General features: G+C 38.0%; 2 protein-coding genes across 2 annotated transcripts; both read left to right on the top strand.

Annotated features, from left to right (window-relative positions):
- The first annotated feature begins 9,473 nt into the window (after positions 1–9,473).
- Positions 9,474–11,678, top strand: LOC145735479 (uncharacterized). Its single transcript, XM_081989394.1, has 2 exons — positions 9,474–10,022; positions 10,984–11,678. The coding sequence occupies exons 1-2, from the start codon at positions 9,663–9,665 to the stop codon at positions 11,617–11,619; spliced, it is 996 nt and encodes a 331-aa protein (XP_081845520.1). The 5' UTR covers positions 9,474–9,662; the 3' UTR covers positions 11,620–11,678.
- Positions 11,679–19,480: 7,802 nt separating this feature from the next.
- Positions 19,481–21,748, top strand: LOC145735633 (uncharacterized). Its single transcript, XM_081989623.1, has 2 exons — positions 19,481–19,833; positions 20,941–21,748. The coding sequence occupies exons 1-2, from the start codon at positions 19,689–19,691 to the stop codon at positions 21,444–21,446; spliced, it is 651 nt and encodes a 216-aa protein (XP_081845749.1). The 5' UTR covers positions 19,481–19,688; the 3' UTR covers positions 21,447–21,748.
- Positions 21,749–24,530: the final 2,782 nt, after the last annotated feature.

The raw sequence follows: 24,530 nt of genomic DNA, 5'->3' as shown, positions 1-24,530 counted from the left end.
ACAAGAGGTTATTGCGGACCAACCACCCTTCGTTTGGCACCATGAGTTTTTTGTCGTTTCCTGGGGGCTGAGGTTCAACTTTTACTGTTTTCTTTTCCCCTGGATTAAGGACGCAATCTTCAGACATTCTTATTTTTTCAGCCATGTTTTCTTCGTCTTTTACAAAGTACGGCAGGGCGTCCCATGAGCTGACTTTGCTCAGTTTATGGAGTTTTGGCCGCGGGTTCTTATCTTTAGAGACCCATAACGTTAAGTTTGTGTCTTTGAATTCTTCGTAGAGTGCATTTTTAATTTCTGTCCAGTCGGTTCTGTTATTTGCGGCAGTCGATCTCGGGATGGCTATGTTAGAGATACCGTTCCGTACTGTCCATTCTTTTAATTTAGTGCAGCAGTTTTTGAGTGTCTGTATATTATTATTGCCATCTGTAAGACGTGCCTGTTTCCCTTCTGAAAGCTGGTCGTACTGCCTAAGCTTATTTTGCCTGTTTCTTTTTCCGCTAGGTAATTTCTAATGGCTTTTCCGACGCCTCTGTCTTTGCTTGGCGTCGTGGAGCACGTAAAGGCCCATGCAATGTTGCTCGGCAAGCTGAAAATTGATCCGGGCATTTCTCGGAAAACTTCTCTCCAGCTTCGTATGCTGCTTTCCTGTCTTGGCTCTAATTTAAGTTTGTGGGTGCTTTTTATATTGGCAATTGGGTGCAGCTTGTGGGTGCTTTTCATATTCTGTCTTAGTGGTATAATCATATTTTGTGCCAAGCTGAGCGTGTTCATTATTAAACATATGGAGGCCTTCATTTCCCTTAAAAATTCCATCCCTAATAGCAAAGGTTGGGGTGGGCCTGTCAATACTGTCGCTTTCACTTTCAATTTTCTTACTTTGTTGCCCCTAAGTTCAAGAGATGCCCATGTCTCTCCTTGACTAGCTATTCTTTGTCCTCCTGCTGTGAGTAGTAGGGTAGGGTGTTGGCCACGCTTGTACACCCCCTTTGTGAGGTGGTGGCTTATTATGTTTAACTCTGCACCCGTGTCGATAATTACTGGTACATAGTAACCGTTCACCACCGCGTTGATGTGTAGAATTTTGCAGCACGCTGGGCCCTGAGTGGAGAGGGTGACAGGGCTTAGTTTTGTCACCCCCTGGCGTTTGGGTACTGCTGCCTGCTTCTGCAGACTGCAGCAAAGTGCCCTAGTTTCCCGCAGTTATAGCACGCGGGTCTATTGTCTCTAGTTCTGGTCGAGACGTAGCGCCTTTCTGGCGGTGGCATGCGCCTTGTATCGTACGTCCTTCTGGGTGGTGGCAGGGTTCTTTATCGATAGGGGCGATTTATTTCGTAGCTTGACTGTTGCCTGGGGGCTGAATTGTACTCGAATTGGCGCTGGGGTCTAAATGCTGGTGGTGAGGTGGTTTCTACAGGCACGTTGTCCATTGTAATGCACAGCAATTTCATTTCATCCAAGTTTCGAGGGACCCGGTTGGGCAAATGCGTGAGCCAGTAGTATCTTGGTCTGGATTCGTCTCTTAGGCCGTTGTGAAAAATGTCTTGGAACTCGTCAAGGTCTACCACTTGCTTGTACTCTTCGTATAGAACCCTTAGGTCGTAAAAGTAGTTTTTTGTTGGTTCCAGGGACCCTTGTTTCCTTTCCCGCACTTTTGAGAGTAGCCGTGAATTGATGTCGCCGTCACTAAACTCGATTTTGAAGGCCTGGCAGATATGGTGCCAGTTACTGTCGGGGTAAGTTTCTTTATATTCCCTGTACCATATTGTACCGTCGTACTCCTTAATAACACACTTCTTGTACAACACTGTATATTGTTTACAAACAATAAACTGACACTGACTTTTAACCTCGTTATCTGACAACTTCGACTTCACTACAACCATCAACTCAACAACTAACTAACCAGGCCTGGTTCAGCTGCTTATATAGGCTTCCATGGTTTCTAGAAAGTTCCCAAATATTCATGAAATTGACTTTCTCTCTCACACTCATTAAGCTATAACATAAATCTCTCTCTATATAAGCAACGGAGCCAGGATTTTCTAGAACACAGACAAAAGAATGTAGAACGTAAACAAAGCAACGTAACATACAGGGGTAACAACAAATAACTAAAGAAATCCTAACTAATAATCAAATCAACTTCTTCGGGTTTTGATTAAGTTTTTTCCCCCTTAAAGAATAAAAAACGTAGCTAGTAACTTCACTTTTTGACATCAACACTGGGTTTTGATTAAGTTTTTTTCCCCTTCGAGAATAAAAAACGGAGCAACCTGTCACCTCTGTACCAGAACTGGGTTTTTGATCAAGGTTTTTTCCCCCGTGCAGAATAAAAAACCACCTTGGTACATTTGGGTTCAACTGTCCCCCCTTTTAGAATGACAGTCAGCAGACTAGTGATCTAGTTAAGCCTCTGAAGATGGGTGTCTGAATACACCCGAAACATGTTAGGCAATTAACAACCTTTTTAATAAATATTTGTGGAGATCGACTCTGAGTTTTGATTTCACTTACACTCACTACTCCACTGTGTGCATATGGACTACTACTTTTCGGTTAATAATCAAAAGTTCGCTTTGCAACACTGCCCCCCTCCTAGAGTTGATCGTCCCGATCATCAACTTCACCAGCTTTGGGTGGTCGGTAAGGTGCAAGTCGATCCAGGTGAACTATTTTCATTTTCGCCCGATGTCCTCGCTGTATTCTGTAGACGACGTCGTTCAGACGCTTTATAACGTCGTAGGGTCACTCCCATGACCTCTGTAGCTTCGGTGACTTTCCTTTCCTTCGAGCAGGATTGTATAACCAGACCTGATCACCGGCTTGGAATCCGCTGCTGTTGGCCCTTATGTCATATCTTGTCTTTAGTCGGTCGCTTGCAAATTTCAACTTCTGCCGGACTTCCTCATGGATCACGTGCAAGCGTTGCGCCATGTCCTGTATAAGATTTTCCACTTCTGCCTGCTTAGCCAATGGGAGTCGTCTGGGTCTTTGCTTAATGGGCAAATAATCCCCTGTTTCAATTTTATGCCTCACTAAATGAGTTCTTCCCAAATCCGTTTCATTTAAGGCGAACACGTCCTTGTAGTCGTGAAGCAAACGGCCAAAAGTCTGTTTTTCTTGATCAGTCAAAATTGAGCTCGCCTTTTTCATTAAGTGCACCAAACACTCAGGAAGGTCACTGTCGGGGTTTGGTTTTGTAAGGTAAGTAAGTTTCTTTATATTCCCTGTACCATATTGTACCGTCGTACTCCTTAATAACACACTTCTTGTACAACACTGTATATTGTTTACAAACAATAAACTGACACTGACTTTTAACCTCGTTATCTGACAACTTCAACTTCACTACAACCATCAACTCAACAACTAACTAACCAGGCCTGGTTCAGCTGCTTATACAGTGCGTTTTTTTTAACGCGCAACATAGGATTTTACGGGTTAAATTTTTAAGCACATGTCAGACCGTGTTATTTTGGAACTACAAGTATAAAACTTGATGGGTGGCTGTTTCGTACCCTGAAGCTTAAGTAAGTTTACCAATTCGGCCTAAAAAGTGATTAAAAACTTGCAAAAAATCATCTTTTTTCGAAAAGATTTTATCTTTCCATACTCCCTGTATGTATGATAGGTGCTTGTTGTTTTTGATACTGGCACGGCAGGTAGCAGGTAAAATTTGGCGTAGAAAGTATAACAGGGTGATCAAAATTCGCATATTTATATCAATAAAGTTAAGAACAAAAGAAGTATTTTTATAAATGAATTGTTCAAAGTGACCTCAGTTTGAAGCCAAACAGTATCCTAATCAATCATAAAATGCCCTTTTGACGTTCAAAATATGTAAGGTCGTGATGCAGTCAAAATATCACTGTACCTGCTACCTGCCCTGCCAGTATCAAAAACAACAATGCATACAGGGAGTATGAAACGATAAAATCTATTCAAAAAAAAATGATTTTTTGCAAGTTTTTAATTACTCTTTAGACCAAATTGGTAAACTTACTTAAGCTTCAGGGTACTAAAGACACACCCGTCAAGTTTTACAGTTATAGTTCCAAAATAACATGGTCTAACAGGGACTTAAAAATTTAACACGTAAAATCCTACGTTTCGCGTTAAAAAAAACACACTGTATATGGTCTTAAGCAGGCACCTTTTTGCTGGAACAAAAAGTTTGATTGTTTCATCAGAAGTGAACAATTTATAAAGTCTAATAGTGATCCATGTCTTTATCTAAAGAAACTTAGTTATTCAAACATCTATTTGCTGTTATATGTTGATGATATAATAATTGTCAGTGATAACAAAAGAGAGATAAATGATTTAAAAGTAAAATTACAGAACAAGTTTGAGATGCAAAATATGGGAAAACTAAAGAATTTCTTGGGAATAAATATTAAATTTGATGAAAAAGGTATGTATTTATGTCAGAAAAGTTATATTGAGTCCATTTTACGTCGTTTTAATATGAGTAACTGCAAACCAATGAAAACACCAATGGAAGTTGGAGGTTTTGAGATTAATGAGTGTACTGATACTGAAAATCAATCAAGTGAAGAGAACTGGCCTGTTCTTTAATATATTTGATGTTGGCGACTAGGCCAGATATCTGTTTTGCAGTAAACTTGTGTAGTAGATTTCAATCAAAACCTTCACAACTACTTTGGCAAAAACTGAAAAGAATCTTAAGATATCTCCAAGGAACGGTAGAATATAAGTTATTTTATCCAAATGATAATAATCTGCTAGTTGGCTATGCAGATGCAGACTGGGCAGGTGATCTAGAAGGAAGAAAATCCACAACTGGATATCTATTCAAGATTTTTGGTTGTGTAGTATCTTAGACAACAAGAAAACAGTCAACTGTGGCGTTGTCATCTACTGAGGCAGAGTTTGTAGCATTGTGTGAAGCTGCAAAAGAAGGAGTATGGTTGGTAAGTTTATTGGAGGATTTGAGTTTCCAAAAGACTGTTTTCACTATTTTTGAGGACAACCAATCTTGCATGCGACTGACAACCAAGTTTGAACATAAAAGGCTAAAACATGTAGATGTAAAGTTTAACTATATTAAAGACTTGATCACTGATAATGTACTTAAGGTCATGTATGTAGACACAAATAATCAGGTTGCTGATGTATTAACAAAAAGTTTATCATGTAACTTGTTTTCTAAACATGTTTTAAACATGAATGTATTCTGATTTGGTTTGTTTTAGCAAATAAAGCAGGTTTTACACCGCGCTTTGATGTCAAAGAAATTCATGAATTTATTCATGAAGCTGCTTCAAGGACAAATTTTACCAGTGTAAAACAAAATTTTATGTCAAATTTACCTTCAAATAATTTTACTTCAAATTTTTCACCAAATAGGACAGGTTCTATTTTCATCCAACTTATTTGATCAAACTTGCCGTTTTGCGTAATGCCAACTGCCAACAGATAAACGAAAAGTAAAGTGAGGTTAAATTCAGAGACTGACTATTAGTATTCAGTTCCAGTGTGTTTTGTTGTGTGGTGTGGACTAGTGGAGACTTGAACTGTAAACGTGTGTTTTGATCTGAGTTTAGTATTCTTTAAATATTCTGTTCACTATGAGTTGCGGAAAAGACGTAAGTAGTTACTTATTACACAGATAATTCGATGTTTATTAAAAAAGAATTTGTATTTTAGAAGCAGTACGTTTTCACAAGGGAACAAACAAAGTGTTTAATTTCTTTGTATGAAATGCGGCCCCACTTATACAATATAAAGCATATTGACTACCGGAACAAAACGATACGATTGAACGGTCTGAGAGAAATCACAGATGATTTTAATGAAACATTTGTTATGTCTAAGGTCACTCTTGAAGACATCAGAAAAAAAATTAATGGGCTTAGAACCCAATTCACCAATGAGGGGAATAAGATTAAGAAGAGTTTTGTCAGCGGAGCAGGGGCTGACGATGTATACATACCCACGTTATGGTGTTATCCATTGCTATCCTTCTTAGAGGAAGGAACAGTTGCAACTGAAAGTCGGTCCAGCTTGGACATGGAGGAACAAATGGACAGTCAGGATGAGCAAGAGGAGAACCAGTTTGAGTTTGTTTATGATGGGACTATTGAGGAACTTAACAAAAGCAATGAACAGGATATCCAAGAGGACCTGCCCAGCTTAACTACTAATACCAATACAATGCCTTATGAGCCAGAGCTAGCATCACCAACTTCAAGACCCTCAACCAGTCAGTCAGAATATTCAGGTGGGAGTAAAAAAAGAAGAAGAACCACTTCAAAGGAGTCAAGTGGGGCTCTGACAGTTTTGCAACAAGTATCAAATGCTCTGGAGACTCTCGAAGCACAGAGTAACAGTGCTACTGAATTAGGAGTTATTGATGCTTTTGCTTTGTAAGTACTGATTTTTTTTTTTTAGTGGACTAGGGTAACTTTTGTAGATTGCATAGGTTTTGAATTTACATGATTTTTTTAGAGCTGTAGCAGCAGAATTGAAAGAAGTAAAAGGTCCAGTAAGAAACAGGGCGTTACGTCGGCGAATAATGAACATAATATATGAGGCACAGAAAGAAGAAAATTAAAAATGTTTTGTTGGCTTTTAATATGTAATTTAATAATAATTATTAATTAGTAATAAAGGTAATATTCTAATAGTGAATGAGTGTTAAATCCAAATCCTAGACTGCACTTAAAAAAACATTTATATCACACCTAGTCCTATATGCTCAGGTATACAAACTAAACCACTTAAATGTCATACTGCCATGGAACAGACCCTTCATTATTGAAGTAATTTTTAAACTCATCTTGTGTATCTAAACTTAGGTTTTTTGGCCTATTTCCACTTTGTTTGCTTAAACGAAATTTAAAAACGAAATTTTTCTCAAAATCGTTCGACTAAACGAAATATCTAAAAATTTATATTCATTAAGTATTGGATTTATTGTTTTAAAAGAACATTGCAGCAGCACAAAGATGTTTTCTTTACAATCATAGTACTTGATAGGCAGATGTTGTCTCATATAAGAGGTTTCTAGAACTAATATTTAAGCTCACCACAAACCACTTTATTAAAAAATATGACTACTACAGCAGTCGGCAGTATATCGGCCGATGCATGTCATCAGAGAGCTTGACGTTTTGAAAATGCATTCATATTGCGTAGCGATTAGTTGCAGGCTAGCGCGCTCTCTTTCTCACACGCGCCTTTTCAACGAACGCAGATATAATACAAAAGCGACATTCTTGATCTCGACTTTTAACGAGTTGTGTCCGCTGTTGCCAGATTGTCAGTTGACAGTTTGCTGTTTTTGTTGTGATAGAAATTCGTATACTGCTAAGATAAAAGACAAAAAACAACTGCTTTTAAGAACTTAAGAATCTTCTATTTTAATAGGCATTACTTAATGAGCAGTTAATAGTTAATTCGTGCGTTGGTGTGTGCCCACATAACATCAAAAGGGATAACACGTTCTTATCATATTCCATCAAAGTACCACAAAGAATGTTCTTTAAGTCATATGAGTATAATGTGATAAATATTTACTCAAAATAACTTACTTTCGGAACGAACTTATCATATTCAAAGAAAATTATGCAAATACACTACCTGCGTGTAGCATTCTTATGATCTTTTGAAAATCGGAGTTTTACGGATACGAAATTTTCTCAAGAATTTAAAAAGTACTTAATTAATGGATTCCATTGTCTCTGTTATTTTATATAATTTTTAAAAATGTTTGCCGTTAACAATGTGTAATATTTGAGTCTTACGACCAAATGCAATGAGTTTGATTTGATATTTGATATAATTATAAGCATAATTCTGAATCTTGGCAGTCATCCATCAGCTGTCGGTTGTCGACATTCGACAAGTTACACTTGTCACATTTTCCAGCATTTTATTTTTTATTGATATCATAACCTCACATTTGGCGAACTTTTTTTAACCGGTGTCAGTGTCGTGAAAACACAGTTTTCCGATGCGCGATCGTAAGATTCCTCGACCTTAATATAGATGGCGGGGTTGCGCTTCAGGGAAAAATCAATAATTTCATTGCGATCTGTTGCCACATGTTGGATATGTTGGGGATGGCCGCGGGAGGCCGTTACTTGTACGGAAATGTAATTTTGTTATTGCTACGTGCTGGAATGTTGTGCAAAAAACGAAATACTGGAATTTTTCGTCCGAGATAGAAATTAAAAAAGGATTTTTAAAGATTCTCTTCTCTTCGGGACGTCGTGGAATAAAGACACGTGAAAAAATTATTTTGCTTAAAACCGAATTTTACTCGCGGAAAAGTCGTTTTTTCTGTTCGAAAAAGTAACCGTGACCGTCATCTCGTGTGCGTGGAATCGCAGATTGCACGTCCTTTTGGTAGGCTTTCAGAATTAGCAACTTGATTTGCATTTTCCTAATTAAAAAGGGAGTATAGAAGGTTCTGGAAGGTTGCTGAAGGTCAAATAGCGGTCCGTAGCGCGTGATACTATTTTTTTTCGTTTGCCCACCCCCGGGGGTGTACTCGGATCGGTCGTATGCGTGTGCCACCAAAAAGAAACCCTCTGAGCATCCTCTGAGTGACGTAATCGTCTGATTGGGGGCTGAGGGAGCAAAGGAGCAAAGGAAAAAATATTAAAGACGGTAACGATTTCAGGTTTTAGGAGAAAGAGGCAAGGAAGAGATGGGAAAAAATAGAGCATCAGCTGCCCGATTGGGTTTTGCAGCCATTGCGGTCCCTTTTTATTAGTGTTAATTGTTTAGAGGTTTCTGCAACCCTCGTTTAACAAAAGTAGGGGTAATTGTTGCCTTTCCAGCTCTGAATGGATCCGGTAGACGCCCTGTAATCCAGGGGTCGTCCAGTATAGCTCTGCAGCCACCAATTAAGGGGTTTTAGTCACTAAAGTTGGCTAAATCACTAACCAACCCTAGAATATTAAGTTTACATTATTAGCAATAGTATTATTTACAAATTTATATTGGGAACAGAGAGGGTTTGTTCGGTTTGGTGACACCGTATCGTCAGAATACCAATAAGAAGGGGAGTACGATAGGGCTGTGTTCTCTCGCCTCTTTTATTTAACATTTACTCCGAGTATATATTTCAGCAAGCGCTAGAGGACTGTGAAATTGGCATAAAGGTGAACGGTAAAATACTTAACAACATACGCTACGCAGATGACACTGTCATCTTCGCAGACACTTCAGAAAGCTTACAGGAGCTAGTAGACAAGATTGTGAAATCAGGTGACCAACACGGCCTGAAAATAAATACAGCAAAAACCAAAACGATGGTCGTCAGCAGAAATCAAAATCTACAAGCCAATATACGAATATATGGTACTTCAATAGAAGAAGTGAGAAAATTCAGGTATCTCGGTTGCTGGGTTACCCAAGACCTGGATCCAGAGACCGAAATTCGAGCTCGAATTGAAAACGCAAGAGCCACGTTCGTGAGAATGAAGACATTTCTAAAGCCGCGTTGCCACGGGTAGTGAATCACGAACGTCATTCACGCTTTTGTGTACCACTCCCCATGGCAACCTTTAGGTTCGTGAAGAACGAACCTTCACGAACCAAAATATTTCGTTCGTGAGAAAATCAAACCGGTTTGATTTTTGTTTCGTGCAGTCGATCGTGAGCAGGCGAAGAGGACGGTTGTGTCTGTCATGGCGTCCAATATTTTAAGGATGAATGATGCAGAGACCCTAAAGTTCCAGGAATTTTATCAAAATGAACCAGTCTTGTGGGATCCTACGAGAGAAGATTATAAAAATCGAAATGCACGTGCAGCCGCAGCTAAAAGGATTGCATCGGCGATGGCAATTGATGATTTCACAGACGTCCATGTAATTATGAAATTCAAGAATTTACGTAGCTCCTATTCTCAAGAATTAAAAAAAATTCAACAAAGTATTAAGTCTGGATGTTCTTTGGATGATGTTTACATCCCTAAAGTGAGGTGGTTTAAGTTAATGGATTCTTTCCTCAGACCGCATGTAAAAGGAAGGGAAACCCATTCAAACTTGGTAAGATTTTATTTGCGTTTATAACTACATCATAGTCATTACAAATTTGAAAAAAAATCACTGTTAAGACTTTTTATTATTTAGTTTTCAACCATGTTCCACTGCCACTTGACAGCCCCTGCATTGTTAAAGTAGTCGCAATATTTATCTCTTTTGGCTAATGCTAATCTACTCGGATTCCTGTCATGAGTCGTAAGACTCAAGTTTGTTAAAGCTGAATTTCTTACATCTTGTCTCCATGTTCCCAAAATTACATTGTAATTTTCATCCTCACAATCAATTAAGCTAGGTGGCACGTAACAATTGCCAGTTTTTCGTAACGAATTATGTATTGAACAACAGGTTTTTACAATTTTATCAACTTTTTGTAAACTTACAGCAATTGGCCTTTCAAATATTCTAAATTTTGATACCAGTATACCAAAAGCATTTTCAGAAATTCGCCTAGCTCTTGACAGCCTATAGTTGAAAATGCGTTCTGCTCTAGATAAATTTCTTTTACTGTAAGGCTTAAGTAAAAATGTTGTTAACGGAAATGCATCATCTGCGACAATAACGGCATCTGAGGTAATATTGAGCACATCTGCCTGCAGAGCTTCGTTGAAACTACAGTTTCGCCACACACCACCATCTGATGCTCTCCCTTTCGCCCCTACATTAATATATGTGAAACAATAGTCATGGTCAACTAAAGCCATCAAAATTATACTGAAGGATTGTTTATAATTAAAATAATCAGATCCAGTCTTAGGGGGCGCTCTAATACCGATATGCTTGCCATCTAAGGCTCCAATGCATTTTGGAAAGTTCCATTTCGTTTCAAATCCATTTATTATCTCCAACCATTGATTTTTTTCAGTTGGCACCTAGAACAAAATTGCTTTATTTTGCTTAGTTTTATAAAAGAAATTTACCAAATCACATGAGGCATAAGTACGGCAGTTTTTTTTCTATATTGCAGGAAGATCCGAATCTCGTAAATAAACGCAATGCAAAAAATACTGAATCCGAAAATAAGGAGCCGCTTTCACTAGAAGGAACGGGGTCAGAACCATTATTCAACGAAGATCAACCAACTACATCCAAGGACCAACCAACTACATCGAAGGAGCAACCAACTCCATCGAGGGAATGCCTAAGCGAACCAACAAAAAGAAAACTTCAACTTTCGACTCCAATAGCATTTTGCAAAAAGAAGTCATGTTCGACACCTGTTGGAAATGATATTAATTCTGCGATTGAAAAGCTAGATATTTCCAAACGCGCTGCTAGTATTTCTGCACCGGCACCGGCAGAAGATTGCTTCGATCATTTTGGGAGGTACGTAGCGTCTCTCTTGCGATCTTTACCACAAGATCAATCATTTACACTGCAAGCGTCTATAATTTCTATGATTTTGGAACCATCGCCGTCGTCGATTTCCCACATAAACACCGAGCCGCATTCTCTAAACTCAAATTACAGTAGTGACTCCAAAACTACTCGGTATGGGCCACCATCGGTTGAGAATACATCGACCCAAGATTCTGTTTTTTCACAGACAAATATGGATGAAGATTTCATCGCTGAGTTGTCTTCGGCAATAAGCAATTATTAATTACCGATATGCGATAAAATTACCATATTTTGTATTTTATTTAGAAAAATATATACTTATTTTGCAAACGAGACTACTTTAATTAAAATTGTATTTTTTAACTTACCTTAATAATAGTTATTTACGTAACAAGTAGGATATGAATGTTATTACCCTAAATAAATATTCCAAGCTTTTAAAAGGGGACTCTTTTAAGTAGCTAAATATCGAAGAGCTACTTCCAGTTTTAGCTTGGCCGGTAGAGCTTCCCTCATATTTGTGTCATTTTTTTGAATTTTGGGGCTGACGAGTCCTAATAAATACTGAAAATGATGCTCAGACATCCTTAGCAAGTTTCTAAAATCTTCAGGGAACTCAGAGATTTCGTTACCCAAAGAGATACAACCCCTTTGCAGAATCCATCTGCTTGTCCACCATCGTCTATGTTTTTTTTTTTGGCTGAAAGGGCTTTTGAAATTCAGCCAGATATCACTCCACACATTACTTGGCACGCGTCTGCTATCAAGCACTGCATTTTGGCAAATAACCACTTATTGTGTATACCTTTCTCACGACAGCATGTCATGGAAGTAGTTGAATCGTGAAACAACGACTGTGGCTCACGTTCGTGATACTCTACCCGTGGCAACGCGGCTTAACGAATACCACCCTGTCGCTCGATACTCGATACCGTTTCGTGAAGTCATTTATTCTGTCCTCTTATATGGCACGGAATCCTGGACAATGGGAAAGAGGATAATGCAGCGACCGGAAGCATTTGAAATGTGTATCTTCCGCAGACTTTTGAAGATACCATGGACCCGAAGAATAACAAATGAAAATGTTTTAAGAATGATGGGAACAGACAGGGAACTTTTACAACATGTGAAAAAGCGCAAAACTGGTTATCTGGGACATGTATACAGAGGAGAAAAATATCAACTTTTGAGACTGCTTATGGAAGGAAAGATAGAAGGCCGAAGAGGACTCGGAAGACGAAAATGCTCATGGCTTAAAAATATAAGAGAGTGGACAGGATTAGACACATGCACCCTATTGAGAGCAGCAAGAAATAGAGAGGAGTTTGCTGGTATTGTCGCCAACCTTCAGTAATGAAGAAGGCACTTGACATTTACTGATGACTGTTCTTTGTATATATAGGCCACCTTCGGGAGACATATCTCTCTTCTTAGATAAAATAGAGCTTATGTTAACAACAATCTTTTCACAAAACAAACTAATAGTTATTGCAGGCGATTTTAATGTAGAACTTTTAAAAGAGAACAAAAACAAAGTAGAATTTCTGTCACTGCTGAGATCTTTTGATGTAAATCAGACAATTTTTGAAAACACTAGAATATTCGGACATAGTGCTAGTTGTATTGATAACATCTTTTCGCGTGCAGGTTTTTTGAGATCTGACGTTTTTGAAAGCTTTGTATCTGACCATACTGCCCAGAGAATTGAGTTTCTGATAGATGTTAAAGAACCGCCGGTATACTCCAGAATATTTTCGGATATAAATAAACTCAACTTTTTGGACAGTCTAAAAGAACAAGACTGGTTAGATGTGTATAATGTAGAAAAATGTAATGTAAATGAACAGTGGAGTGTCTTTGCAGACACTGTTGTAGGTCTATTTAACCAACACTTTCCCCGAAAACTTATACATAAACAATCAAGGTCAAGTAAAAGGCCACCCCCCCTGGTACCGCAGCTAGTTCTGCGGGGGTTCAGCAACCTGCCAGGCGCGTCCCCAGGTGGCGGATAGGGGAACGGCCTTGAGGGCCCTTTGGGGAACTCAAGGTTATCTGGATACATAGCCGGGTCTGAAGGGAATAAAAACCCGGATGAGCCCGGTAAAATCCAGACGTGGACCAGCTACATACCGTAACCCCCGGGGCAACCCGGGAAACGGGGACCTTGGATTTACTGCCTGGGCCGAGTAGATATTAGGCACCACTATAAAAAACCTTCTGAATCCCAAGGTATCGTGCGCGCTGACGGGATGGATGGTCAGCCAGGCGGTCTGACATCTAGCGACGAACCTGGGGGCACCTGGCGCACCCCCTTGTATAAATGCCTTAGCGTCGTGTGGGGCTCCACGGCGTCGGACCACATTTCCCCATTACTCGTGGGACCAATATATGGATACCATTAATGAAATTTCTTCGGAGGACGAGGGGTCTTTGAATTCCTCGGCCTCAACACATTCGGCCGCCTCCAACGTAGGCCCTCTTATTGGGACTACGGGGGGCCCGGCCTGTACAAGTACCTCGATGCCGGAGGAGCCCGTTAAGGGAAACTCGGACATCGAAGGTATATCGAAGGACCTTGGCAAAATCAAGGTCATTGTCAAGCGCGAGAGTGGATCTCAGCGGAAGAAGAGGCGATGCCGACAGGCGGCTGCCGCTTTAACCGGGGGATCCACTGCCGCGATTCCGGGGCCGTCGACGGCGGCTGGGAGCACTGGGGGGCCCCCCCTGGGCGCACCCGTGGCTCACAGCGGTGCTGGAACGAGCCAGGGAGGCAAAGTAGCCCTTCGAAAGAAGAGCAAACAATCTGTCACTGGAGGGACGAGTAGTGCCAGGAACACCGGGGTGGACTCTGAGGGGTCCGGCACGGGTTCCGGGGCCTCACGACCCTCTCGTGGAATCATAAACCCCCCAAAGAGGTCCGGGACAAAACCTGCGAACTCAGAGAGGGGTTCTAAAGGATCCCTCAAGAGGCAAATGCAGCATGGCATGACGCCTCCTGAGGGGAAATTGGGCAAGCGGCGTCGAGGGGCGGATACGTCCCAAGGCGCCAGCTATTCCCTAATTGTTGCTGAGGACAGGGACCTGCAGGTCGTCGTGGCCAGAGTTATGTGTGTGTCTTCACCTGACTATGCAGACTATGCATATTTGACCACTCTTGCATATTGCCAGCTCAGGAGTTTTGCGGCGACCATCCATCGGGCCCCGGAATCACTATTCAGAATGGACATAGACTTTATTGTATTAACATCTATTTTGTTTTATGAGTATTTTTAATTTTGTAACTATTTTAATAAAATAATCTTTTTTTAAAAAGGTTTTACAAATAACCAGTAACATAAAGTGGCGCAGTCGGTAGGATTTCATCGCGAAAATCTCGTCGGTTTCAACCGTTTATTCGAAAATCGAACTTGTATTATTAAGAAAGTGGACCGGAAACATTGTTCAACGTGTTCGTCGGGACAAGTAGTGCGTAAGGTAGATAGAAGAAACCGGTACGACCAGCAGAAAGAAGAATGAAGGCTTCCTTCCTGTAAGTTATCCTTGATTATATCTATTTTTCCTGTCTATGTCATTCTCCTCGAATTCTTCTGATTCCACTTTGGAAAACAGTGAAAACGAGTTAGGTTTAGAGCAACCGATTTCTATTGCAGAAAACGATCATTTAGTTTTAGAAAATTTATTTAGTAACCTTACTATTACTAAAAGTTTACCAATAATGGCTCCACCAGTTTTTGATACTAAACTCTTAGATATCGTCCCAAAATTTGATGGCAATCCTCTAGAACTATCTAGTTATTTAGAAACCAGTAATAAGCTGATTATTACTTACTGGAACAGCGAGATAGTTGATTGTGTTCAAAATCTTACATTAATATACGGTATTTATGCAAAATTAATCGGAAAAGCCCGAGAAGTATACAGTATTTGTATTTCTAAAGATTGGAAAACTGTTAAAAGTGCATTAATTGCTCATTTTGGAGATCAACGTGACGAAAATGGTTTACTATTTGATTTAGATCAATTGAGACAACATGCCAATGAATCTTCTTTACAATTTTATACCCGTGTAATGTCTAATTTAAGTGCTTTACATAACTATGTCGATACCCATACTGATGCAACTGATATTAATACATTCAGAGTGAAAAAGGATTTTTATAATCTGCATGCTTTAAAAATATTTTTAGCAGGATTAAAGGAACCATTAGGGTCAACAGTTCGAGCAATGAAACCAAAAGATTTAGCTGAAGCTAGACAATATATAATTTCTGAAAGTAGTATCAGGCATATTCAAAATCCAAATCGTTTTGAAGGAAATCAAAATCAGTTCAAACCTAAACATCAGATTAGGACCAGTAATAATCCTCATCAAAACTTATTTTTACCAAATTACCAATATTTGCCTAATTACAATAATACACAACCTCAGCAATTTATGCCTCAAAATCAAGCATCGTTCCCTCGTGGACCAATTAATATTCAACCGAGACCAGTACCCCCTCAACATTTTCCAACAAATCGTCAAGTTTTTGGCCCTCCAAGAAACCCAACTAACGTGTGGAAACCAAATCCACAGAGAGCTCAATATCTGCCAAAACCAGTTCCAATGAGTGGCATATCTCATGGAACTATTAAGCCTTTTAGACCACAAAAGCCATTTCAAGTTAATAATATAACAGCCGATCCTAATCCTTATTATTATTACTACGATGTATCAGACCCATCTACTTCTTGCGAAAACGCTGAGTATTATTATTATCAAAATATGGACCAGCCAGAATCTGCAAGTAATCTTGAAATTGATTTTCCTGAAAATATTGCAGAAACGTCTGAAGTAATTGAATCTGAAAATTCTTTAGATCAAAATTTTCAAGAGGTCGTGTTACGCAAAAAGGGTTAGATAGGGTTTTTTGTCATAGATAGAGATACATTCTATCTATGACAAAAAAGATCTGCCATATGTAAAAATAACAAACCCACCTCTCAAGCTATTAATCGATACTGGTGCAACAAAATCGTTTATTAACCCTGATATAGCAGAAAAATATTTTCAAAATTTTGTAAAGAAAGACCCTTTTACTGTTTCATCAATTTTCCAAACTACCAACAGGGATGATTGTATTGAAATTCCAGCTTTTAATGAATTTGCATCTCATAAAAATATGAAATTTTATATCTTTAAATTTCATCATTTCTTTGATGGCCTTATAGGCTATGAAACTCTCAAAGACATGAATGTAAAATTAGATCTTCAAAAGTACGTTCTTTCAACACCAGATGCAGGACTACCTTTATCTCATTACGAATCAAAATCTAAACTTTTATTTTATGCTCAAGTCGAACCTTGCAGTGTTGAAACTTTTAAAATACCAGTAAATGTTCAAAATGGAGACATCATAATAATAGACACAAAAATTCTTAAATGTAAAATTCCAGCATGTGTAACTACTGCAATCAATGGATACGCTACTGTAGAAATTCAAAATTTAAGTGACGAAATTCAAGATATTCAACTTTTCGAACCAATACCAGTCGAATCATGTCATTCTACTAATTTTGAGATCTACAATGTTTCCATTGAAAGTACCCCGAATGAATTTAATGATAGAAATGAAATCACAAACTTGATTCGAACATCCCATATGAACGTGGAAGAAAAATATCATATCGAAAAATTATGTCGATCGTTCACCGACATTTTTCACCGTGAAAACTCTCCTCTCACTTTCACTAATCAAGTAAAACACAGAATTAAAACAGTCGACGAATCACCAGTTTACACCAAGTCTTATCGCTATCCGTTCATCCATAAACCAGAAGTAGAACGTCCAATTAACGATATGCTAAAACAAGGAATAATTAGACCAAGCGATTCACCATGGTCCTCCCCAATTTGGGTGGTTCCTAAAAAATTGGATGCGTCCGGAAAGAGGAAATGGCGCATATGTGTAGACTATCGGAAAATTAACGATCGTACCATCGATGACAAATATCCTATACCACATATATCCGATATTTTAGACAAATTAGGTCGTTGTCAGTATTTTTCAACTTTAGATCTGGCGAGCGGGTTTCATCAAATTGAAATGCACCCAGATGATGTTAAAAAAACAGCATTTAACGTTGAAAACGGGCATTACGAATATCTACGCATGCCTTTTGGACTCAAAAATGCTCCAGCGACTTTTCAACGCGTGATGGATAACGTCCTGAAAGATCTACAAAATAAAATTTGTCTTGTATATATGGACGACATTATCGTCTTCTCGACATCCCTTCAGAAGCATATTGTAAATTTGAAAAAAGTTTTTGAAAAATTGCGTGAAAATAATTTGAAAGTCCAACTCGATAAATCTGAGTTTCTTAGAAAAGAAGTTGCATTTCTAGGACATATTATAACACCAGACGGAATTAAACCAAACCCAGATAAGATTAAAGCCATCTTACATTACCCGATACCTAAAACCACAAAGGAAATCAAAGCCTTCTTAGGTTTGTTAGGATAATACCGTAAGTTCATTCCAAATTTTGCTAAATTAACAAAACCATTTACTAGCTGTCTTCGTAAAGGTGCAACTATAAATGTTAATGACCCTATTTATATTAAAACATTTGAAGATTGTAAAGTTATTTTAACTAATGAACCATTGCTACAATATCCTGACTTTTCTAAAGAATTTAATCTGACAACTGATGCTAGCAATTTCGCTATAGGTTGTGTTCTTTCACAAGGTCCTATAGGACAGGATAAACCTATTGCATATGCATCTAGGACTTTGAATCCGGCAGAACAAAACTATTCGGTAATCGAAAAGGAACTTTTAGCAATAGTGTGGGGAACACGCTATTTTCGCCCTTATTTATTTGGAAGAAAATTTAAGATCATTACTGACCACCAACCACTACAATGGTTAATGAACCTAAAAGAGCCTAATTCGCGTTTAGTTCGTTGGCGACTTAAACTCGAGGAATTTGAATACGATATCATCTATAAAAAAGGCAAGAAAAATACAAATGCTGTCGCCTTGTCTAGGATCGAATTAAATGTGAACGAAACCAGTGGTAACAAACAGATGTCGGAGTCATCGTCTGACAGTGACCCGGATGAACTTCCGATTCTGCGTTACATGCGGAAATATAATAAAAATCCTACACTAGACGAATCTGAACCTGGACCTAGCACAAAACCATCGGACGAAACAGAGATTGCTTCAGATAATCAATCGATTATTGGTCAAGTTGATTCCGAAGATGACGATGACGGTGAAACTGTGCACACAAGTGCTGAAGATCCCATATTGTCAGTCAATATTACTGAAAAACCGATTAATTACTTCCTATGTCAAATAGTTGTAACAAAAGTTGACGCAAATCCGCGAATGGAAATCAAAAAGGTATTTAAAACACCTGTTAATAGGACAAGATGGTATCTTTACGTTACAGATGAGTCATTTGAAGCTCAAATCATCGAACATCTCAAACAATACGGAGAACCGAAACGTCAATATGTCTATTATTTTCAGAATGATGAAAATGACACATTATTTAAGCAAATGTGTAATTTCATTCCACAAACGTTTAAATATTCATCCTATAAGTTATTAAAATCTAATAAAATACTTATAGATGTCACTAAGGAAGAAAAACAAAAAAGTTTAATAAAAACACAACATGAAGGACTTACTAATCATAGGGGTATAAAAGAAACGATAGACCAACTTCGAACAAAATATTACTGGCCGAAAATGAATGACGATACAAGGAAATCTATTAATAATTGTGCAATATGCCAACAAATTAAATATGAACGTCATCCGCCTTTTAAACTACAACTTACACCCACACCGAAAAAACCCTTTGAAACAGTTCATGTTGACACTTTCAAATTTGGAAATGTTGTTGCTTTAACTATTTGTGACAGTTTTTCTAAATTTGGACAAGCTTTTATTCTTCCAACATTATCAGCCTTACATGTATACCAATCTTTAATACAATTTGTCTCGAATTACAAAATTCCCGAAAACATAGTTTCCGATAATGGAACTGAATTTAATCAAAGTCTGATCAAGGATTTTTCTAAGCTTTACAAAATAAATTGGCACTATACAATGCCATTGAATCCTAAGGCTGCTATCACACCAAAGATACGCGACTGCGACGAGACCGCGACGCGACGTCGCTCTGTAGTCGCGGCAAATAGTTTTAGATGCGCACGTCCACACCAATGCTACGGCTACGTGACTGCGACGCGATATCGCAGATACCGGTCGCATACGACCGAGGTGCTCAGTCTCCTTGCGACTGAAAGCGAGTGACGTTTGCAAATTTACAATGTCTGAAGAACAGAATAATATCAGATTTGTTCAAATTATTGAAAAGTTTCCTTGCTTATACAACTACAATATATCTGAGTATTCTAGAAAAGATATAACAGAGAAAGCATGGAGTGAGGTTGCAGAAGAAATAAATAGTACAGGTAAATAAATTTTATGAACATATTTGTATTTTATAACGTGGACATTTATTAAATGCAATGTAATTTAAAAACACTTTAAACTTTTTTTAAAAATTCTCTCGTTCGTACACGCAGTATTGCCATTGCCAAGGCAGTGCTCCTGCATCTGTGATAAAGAAATTTGCTAAATAGTTTCGTAAATTTTGTGGCGAACGTCTTGGCATTTGAAATGAGTTTTCTGCTATTATTTCTCTTGGTCTTGTACAAATATTTCCCAGTGCTTCTACTTGCATCAAATTCTGATACTTACGTCCTTCTCTAGTACGTATAAAATTATGTAAAATACAACAGCACTTCACAATATTAGTAATATTTAAATGTTTAGTAGAAAGTATAGCAGTTTTTAGAATTTGAAATTTTTGTGTCATCATACCAAAGGCACACTCAACTGTTTTACGTCCTCTGCTGAGCCTATAGTTAAATATTCGCCTTGAATTATTTAGTACCCTTTGTGGGAATGGACGCATCATATAACGTTTTAAGGGAAAAGCTTCATCTCCGACAAAATAATGCGGAAACGCCTGTCCAGATTCGTCATGTGGTAACACTGCGTCTTCAGGTAGATTCAGCCCTTCTTTTTCTAATCTTTCCAACCATCTTCCGAGTCTGGATTCTCGAAAAATTCCACCGTCACTGTTTCGTCCTGCAAATCCTGTTTCTATTGTGGTAAAAATTCCATCTGCATCGCTACAAGCCATCAATACAATTGAGTGATAGCCTTTGTAATTGAAATTAGAGGATCCTGTTTTAGGAATTTTTTGAATTCTTATGTGCTTCCCATCTAGGGCCCCTAAGCAATTTGGAAGATTCCAAACTTCCCAGAAGCGATTGGCTATTGCCTTCCAGTGCTCCTTTTGCGGTAGGCTCATGTAGTCATGTTTCAGGGTATTCCATATAGCTTCAGTGGTTTCAGCAACAATTTTTGAGATAGTACTTTGACCTCTGGCAAAGTAAAACGATAGTGACTGAAATGTGTCTCCAGTAGCTAGATACCTGCAAAATATAAAAACCATAATCAAATCAGAGCATTTCACTTGGTAAATATAGGTATGTTGTGTTTTTTTTCAGTATCATTGGCAAAAGAAAAATGGAGAAACTTACGATCCGTTTTTGTCCGCAAGAGAAAACTACCTCCTAGCGGATCCGGAAAAAAAGGAAAGCCCTACTATTTAGGCAAATATATGGAATTTCTTCTTCCTTACATTAAAATTAATACTATCGAGCATGGAAATGTACCATCGCCGCCATCTGTACGCGATACTATTGTGGAAGAAAATTATGGGGACAACATAACAGAACAGGAAAACGTTCTAAATGAAAATACGCAAACCAATGAGTTACCCACTGGAGCTACTACATCTCAGACCTCAATGCCAAAAAAAAGAAAGACAGACAAATTAAACGAAGTTGACAAGTCATTAATAGAGTTTTTTCATGCTAAGAAAAAAAAAGTTACTGCGTCCGAAATCTCATCCAATCCTCGAAGACCTAACTACTTCCAGAAGTTGATGAAATGCCGGAAACAACATTCAGGCAGTTTAAGCGCCAAGTTCTGCAACTTATTGATAGATTAAATAGCAATACTTTTAATCCTATTCCATTTTCTCCTGCAACCCATTCACTACATTCTCAATCACCATCTTTGCACTACTCTAATCCATCTTCTGTTGCATCTAGTCACATACTATCCCCAGAACCTAATCTTTATGAGCTGCCTCCTGTTTCTTCAGCTTCGTTATTTATGCCTGTAACAAATAAGAGTACCCAATCTGTTGACCTTCAGTCTGTTCTTTTCTCTCCATTAACGGAATAAGCACATAGCTGATGTAATAAGTTTTATAAATGTACGTGTACAAATAAACTTACCTCAAAGTTATTAGTAGTCTTTCTTCAACACTCACACATCGTCTATAGTGTGTATCTCTTTTCTGAATAGCGGGACCCGTAGTAGAAACTAATATCCAAAATGATTCTTTTGACATTCGATAAAATGATTGAAACCTTTTTTCATCATACATTAATTCTTTTGCGCAATTGAACGCACCTCGACGCGCATTGTTAGATATATACGGATGAACCCAAAATTTCCGTTTTCGCTTTTTTCTGAGCAAATACGACACAACGGCTAATTCGTCTTCGCTTGAAGAGCTCATTTTGTCTACTGACTGAAGTCTACTGACTTTAATCACTATATATTCTTAAAACCGCTAAATTTCGTATCGGTCGCGTCGTAGTCCTGTCGCGTTGGTGTGAAGTCTTCATGGATATCAGTCGCCGACAAGTCGCTAGCATTTAAATCGCGTCGCGGTCTCGTCGCCGTTGCGTATCTTTGGTGTGATAGCAGCCTAATAGTAATGCTATAGTAGAGAGATTTCATTCAACTCTCTTAAAACATTTGCGTACTTTAAATCTTACCAATCCAGACTTAAATTCAGTTGAAAAGCTCAATCTTGCAATATTGGGTTATAACAATTCCATACATTCTGTGACTAAACAAAAACCTATTGATTTGATTTTTGGTCATCTTCAACTTAAAGAACCGATAGATATTGATAACGATGCATTGTTAATCAATAACCAAGTCAATGAACATAAGTCATCAATGCAAAAGCTGTACAAAGAAATATACCAAAAAACATCTGAAAATAAACAAAAGGTCATTAGTAAGTTAAATGAAAACAGGAAAGACCCCCCTGTAATTCAACCCGGTGCAATTGCATACCGAAGACTAACCGATAGGCAAGCAAAAATAAATCCCTTGTACACCCCTGAACACATTTTTGCAAAGTAATGATTTAACTGTAACTACAGCTCAAAATACATATCACAAGCAAATATTTAAAAATCCCAGAAAACTGACACAAAATCCTGTGTTACAGATTGATGACACTGTTGTACTTGATGCAACGAGACCCGACACGAGCGCAGAGAGTTCAAATTCAGAACTTGAAATCTAACCCCGGTATCCTGCCATTCAAACTGGGTAACGCGAAAATTAAAACTGCTTCGCATACATTTCTTTATTATATTCATCTTAGACCATTGGATAATCAAGTAAAATCAATCATAAATCATTATCAAAAATTAGAGAAAACGATTAATAGCTCTTCTTTAACACACCGAATTCCTTTATATGAAGTTTATAAATATTTAGGATATGAAATAAGTGTTGTTAATCAAAAAACGAATTCTTTATTCCCTTCTCGAGCTAAAAGAGGTTTAATTAATCCCATGGGATCCTTAATAAAATATATAACAGGTAACTTAGATGAAGATGATGCTAAAGAAATTCATCAGAACATTTTGGAACTTGAGAACAGTCAAAACAATGTTATCAAAAAGGTTAATAAGCAAATTTCTCTGACAAATCATTTAATGCAAAACTTCAACAATACTGTAACAACAGTAACAAATAATCAAAAGTCAATCGAAAACAAGATAAACGAGATTATATCTGATCTAAATACTACAGAATTTAATTATGTAGCCTATTTAGAAGTACACGAAGTACTGGACCAGATTAAAGTTAATCTAGATTCGTTATTGAATTTCTTAACTGGAATAGAAAATGCAATCAGCTTTGCCGCTTTAAAGATTCTGCACAGAAGCATAATTTTGCCTCAAGACCTTAGAAAATTGGTCGATGATATTCAAAACTCACATAATTTAGATCAATTGCTATTTTCTGTGTCAGACTATTTAAAATATTATAGTGTGGTAGAGACAAACGTTTTTGCAATAGAAAAGAAAATCGTTTTTTCACTAGATTTTCCATTAGTGCATTCAGATTTATTTGAGCATTATCATTTGTTTTCAATACCTAATCAAAATCAATGTACTCTCCTTCCACCTTCAACTTACCTAACCCTGAGTAAAACCCAGTACGAGTACCATGAAGAAGGATGCATCTACCTACAACCAGACTATTACTGCAAGAACAACCATCTTCTACCTATGCATGAACATCCTGATTGTATTACGTCACTGCTTTCAATCAAACAAGACTTGGACCAGTGCCGCCTAGTTCCAGTTCACATTGGAAACACTATTATAGAAGAAATTGATTCCGCCCACTACATAGGAATATTTCCAAAAAGCGAAATAATCCAAACTAGTTGCATTGAAAATGAAATATTAATTTTGGAGGGAACTTACCTCTTTGTAATACCACCTAACTGCACGATAACCACAGTCTACATACGTCTTTAAAAATGAGAAGAAAATGTTTCATGGCCATCCTGTTAGTCTACTGGATGTACAAGATGCAAAAGTGATACCCGTTTTACAAGTGGAAAAAATCAAATTAGAAAAAACTTCTTTGGATAAACTTCACGAACTCCAACTTCAGGCATCTCAAGAAGAACCTATCGAACTACTGAAATCTCACACCAACTATTCCAAATGGTCCTTATCATCAGTAATAACAATTCTTCTGGCCATTACCTGTTTCTTGCTGCTACGTTTCTTGAGAAGAAGGATTATGAATAACAAGAGACGCGTACCGACATCCGACATGGAAATGGTTGATGAAACGCAAGTTGTTCCACCCTTGCGTTCCCTTTAGGGATGGAGGAGTTATGTGTGTGTCTTCACCTGACTATGCAGACTATGCATATTTGACCACTCTTGCATATTGCCAGCTCAGGAGTTTTGCGGCG

The sequence above is a fragment of the Ips typographus genome, linkage group LG11 (assembly GCF_016097725.1).
Source record: "Ips typographus isolate SLU linkage group LG11, UJ_Ityp_2.0, whole genome shotgun sequence".
NCBI lineage: Eukaryota > Metazoa > Arthropoda > Insecta > Coleoptera > Curculionidae > Ips > Ips typographus.
This window is presented reverse-complemented; position numbering and strand designations above follow the sequence as displayed.

Bases quoted from the DNA above. Each gene is read 5' to 3' on its own strand.
- LOC145735479 (XM_081989394.1), top strand. From the start codon at position 9,663: ATGGCGTCCAATATTTTAAGGATGAATGATGCAGAGACCCTAAAGTTC. The intron at 10,023-10,983 runs GTAAGATTTTAT...TCTATATTGCAG, and splicing joins GGGAAACCCATTCAAACTTG to GAAGATCCGAATCTCGTAAA.
- LOC145735633 (XM_081989623.1), top strand. From the start codon at position 19,689: ATGTCTGAAGAACAGAATAATATCAGATTTGTTCAAATTATTGAAAAG. The intron at 19,834-20,940 runs GTAAATAAATTT...GTTTTTTTTCAG, and splicing joins AGAAGAAATAAATAGTACAG to TATCATTGGCAAAAGAAAAA.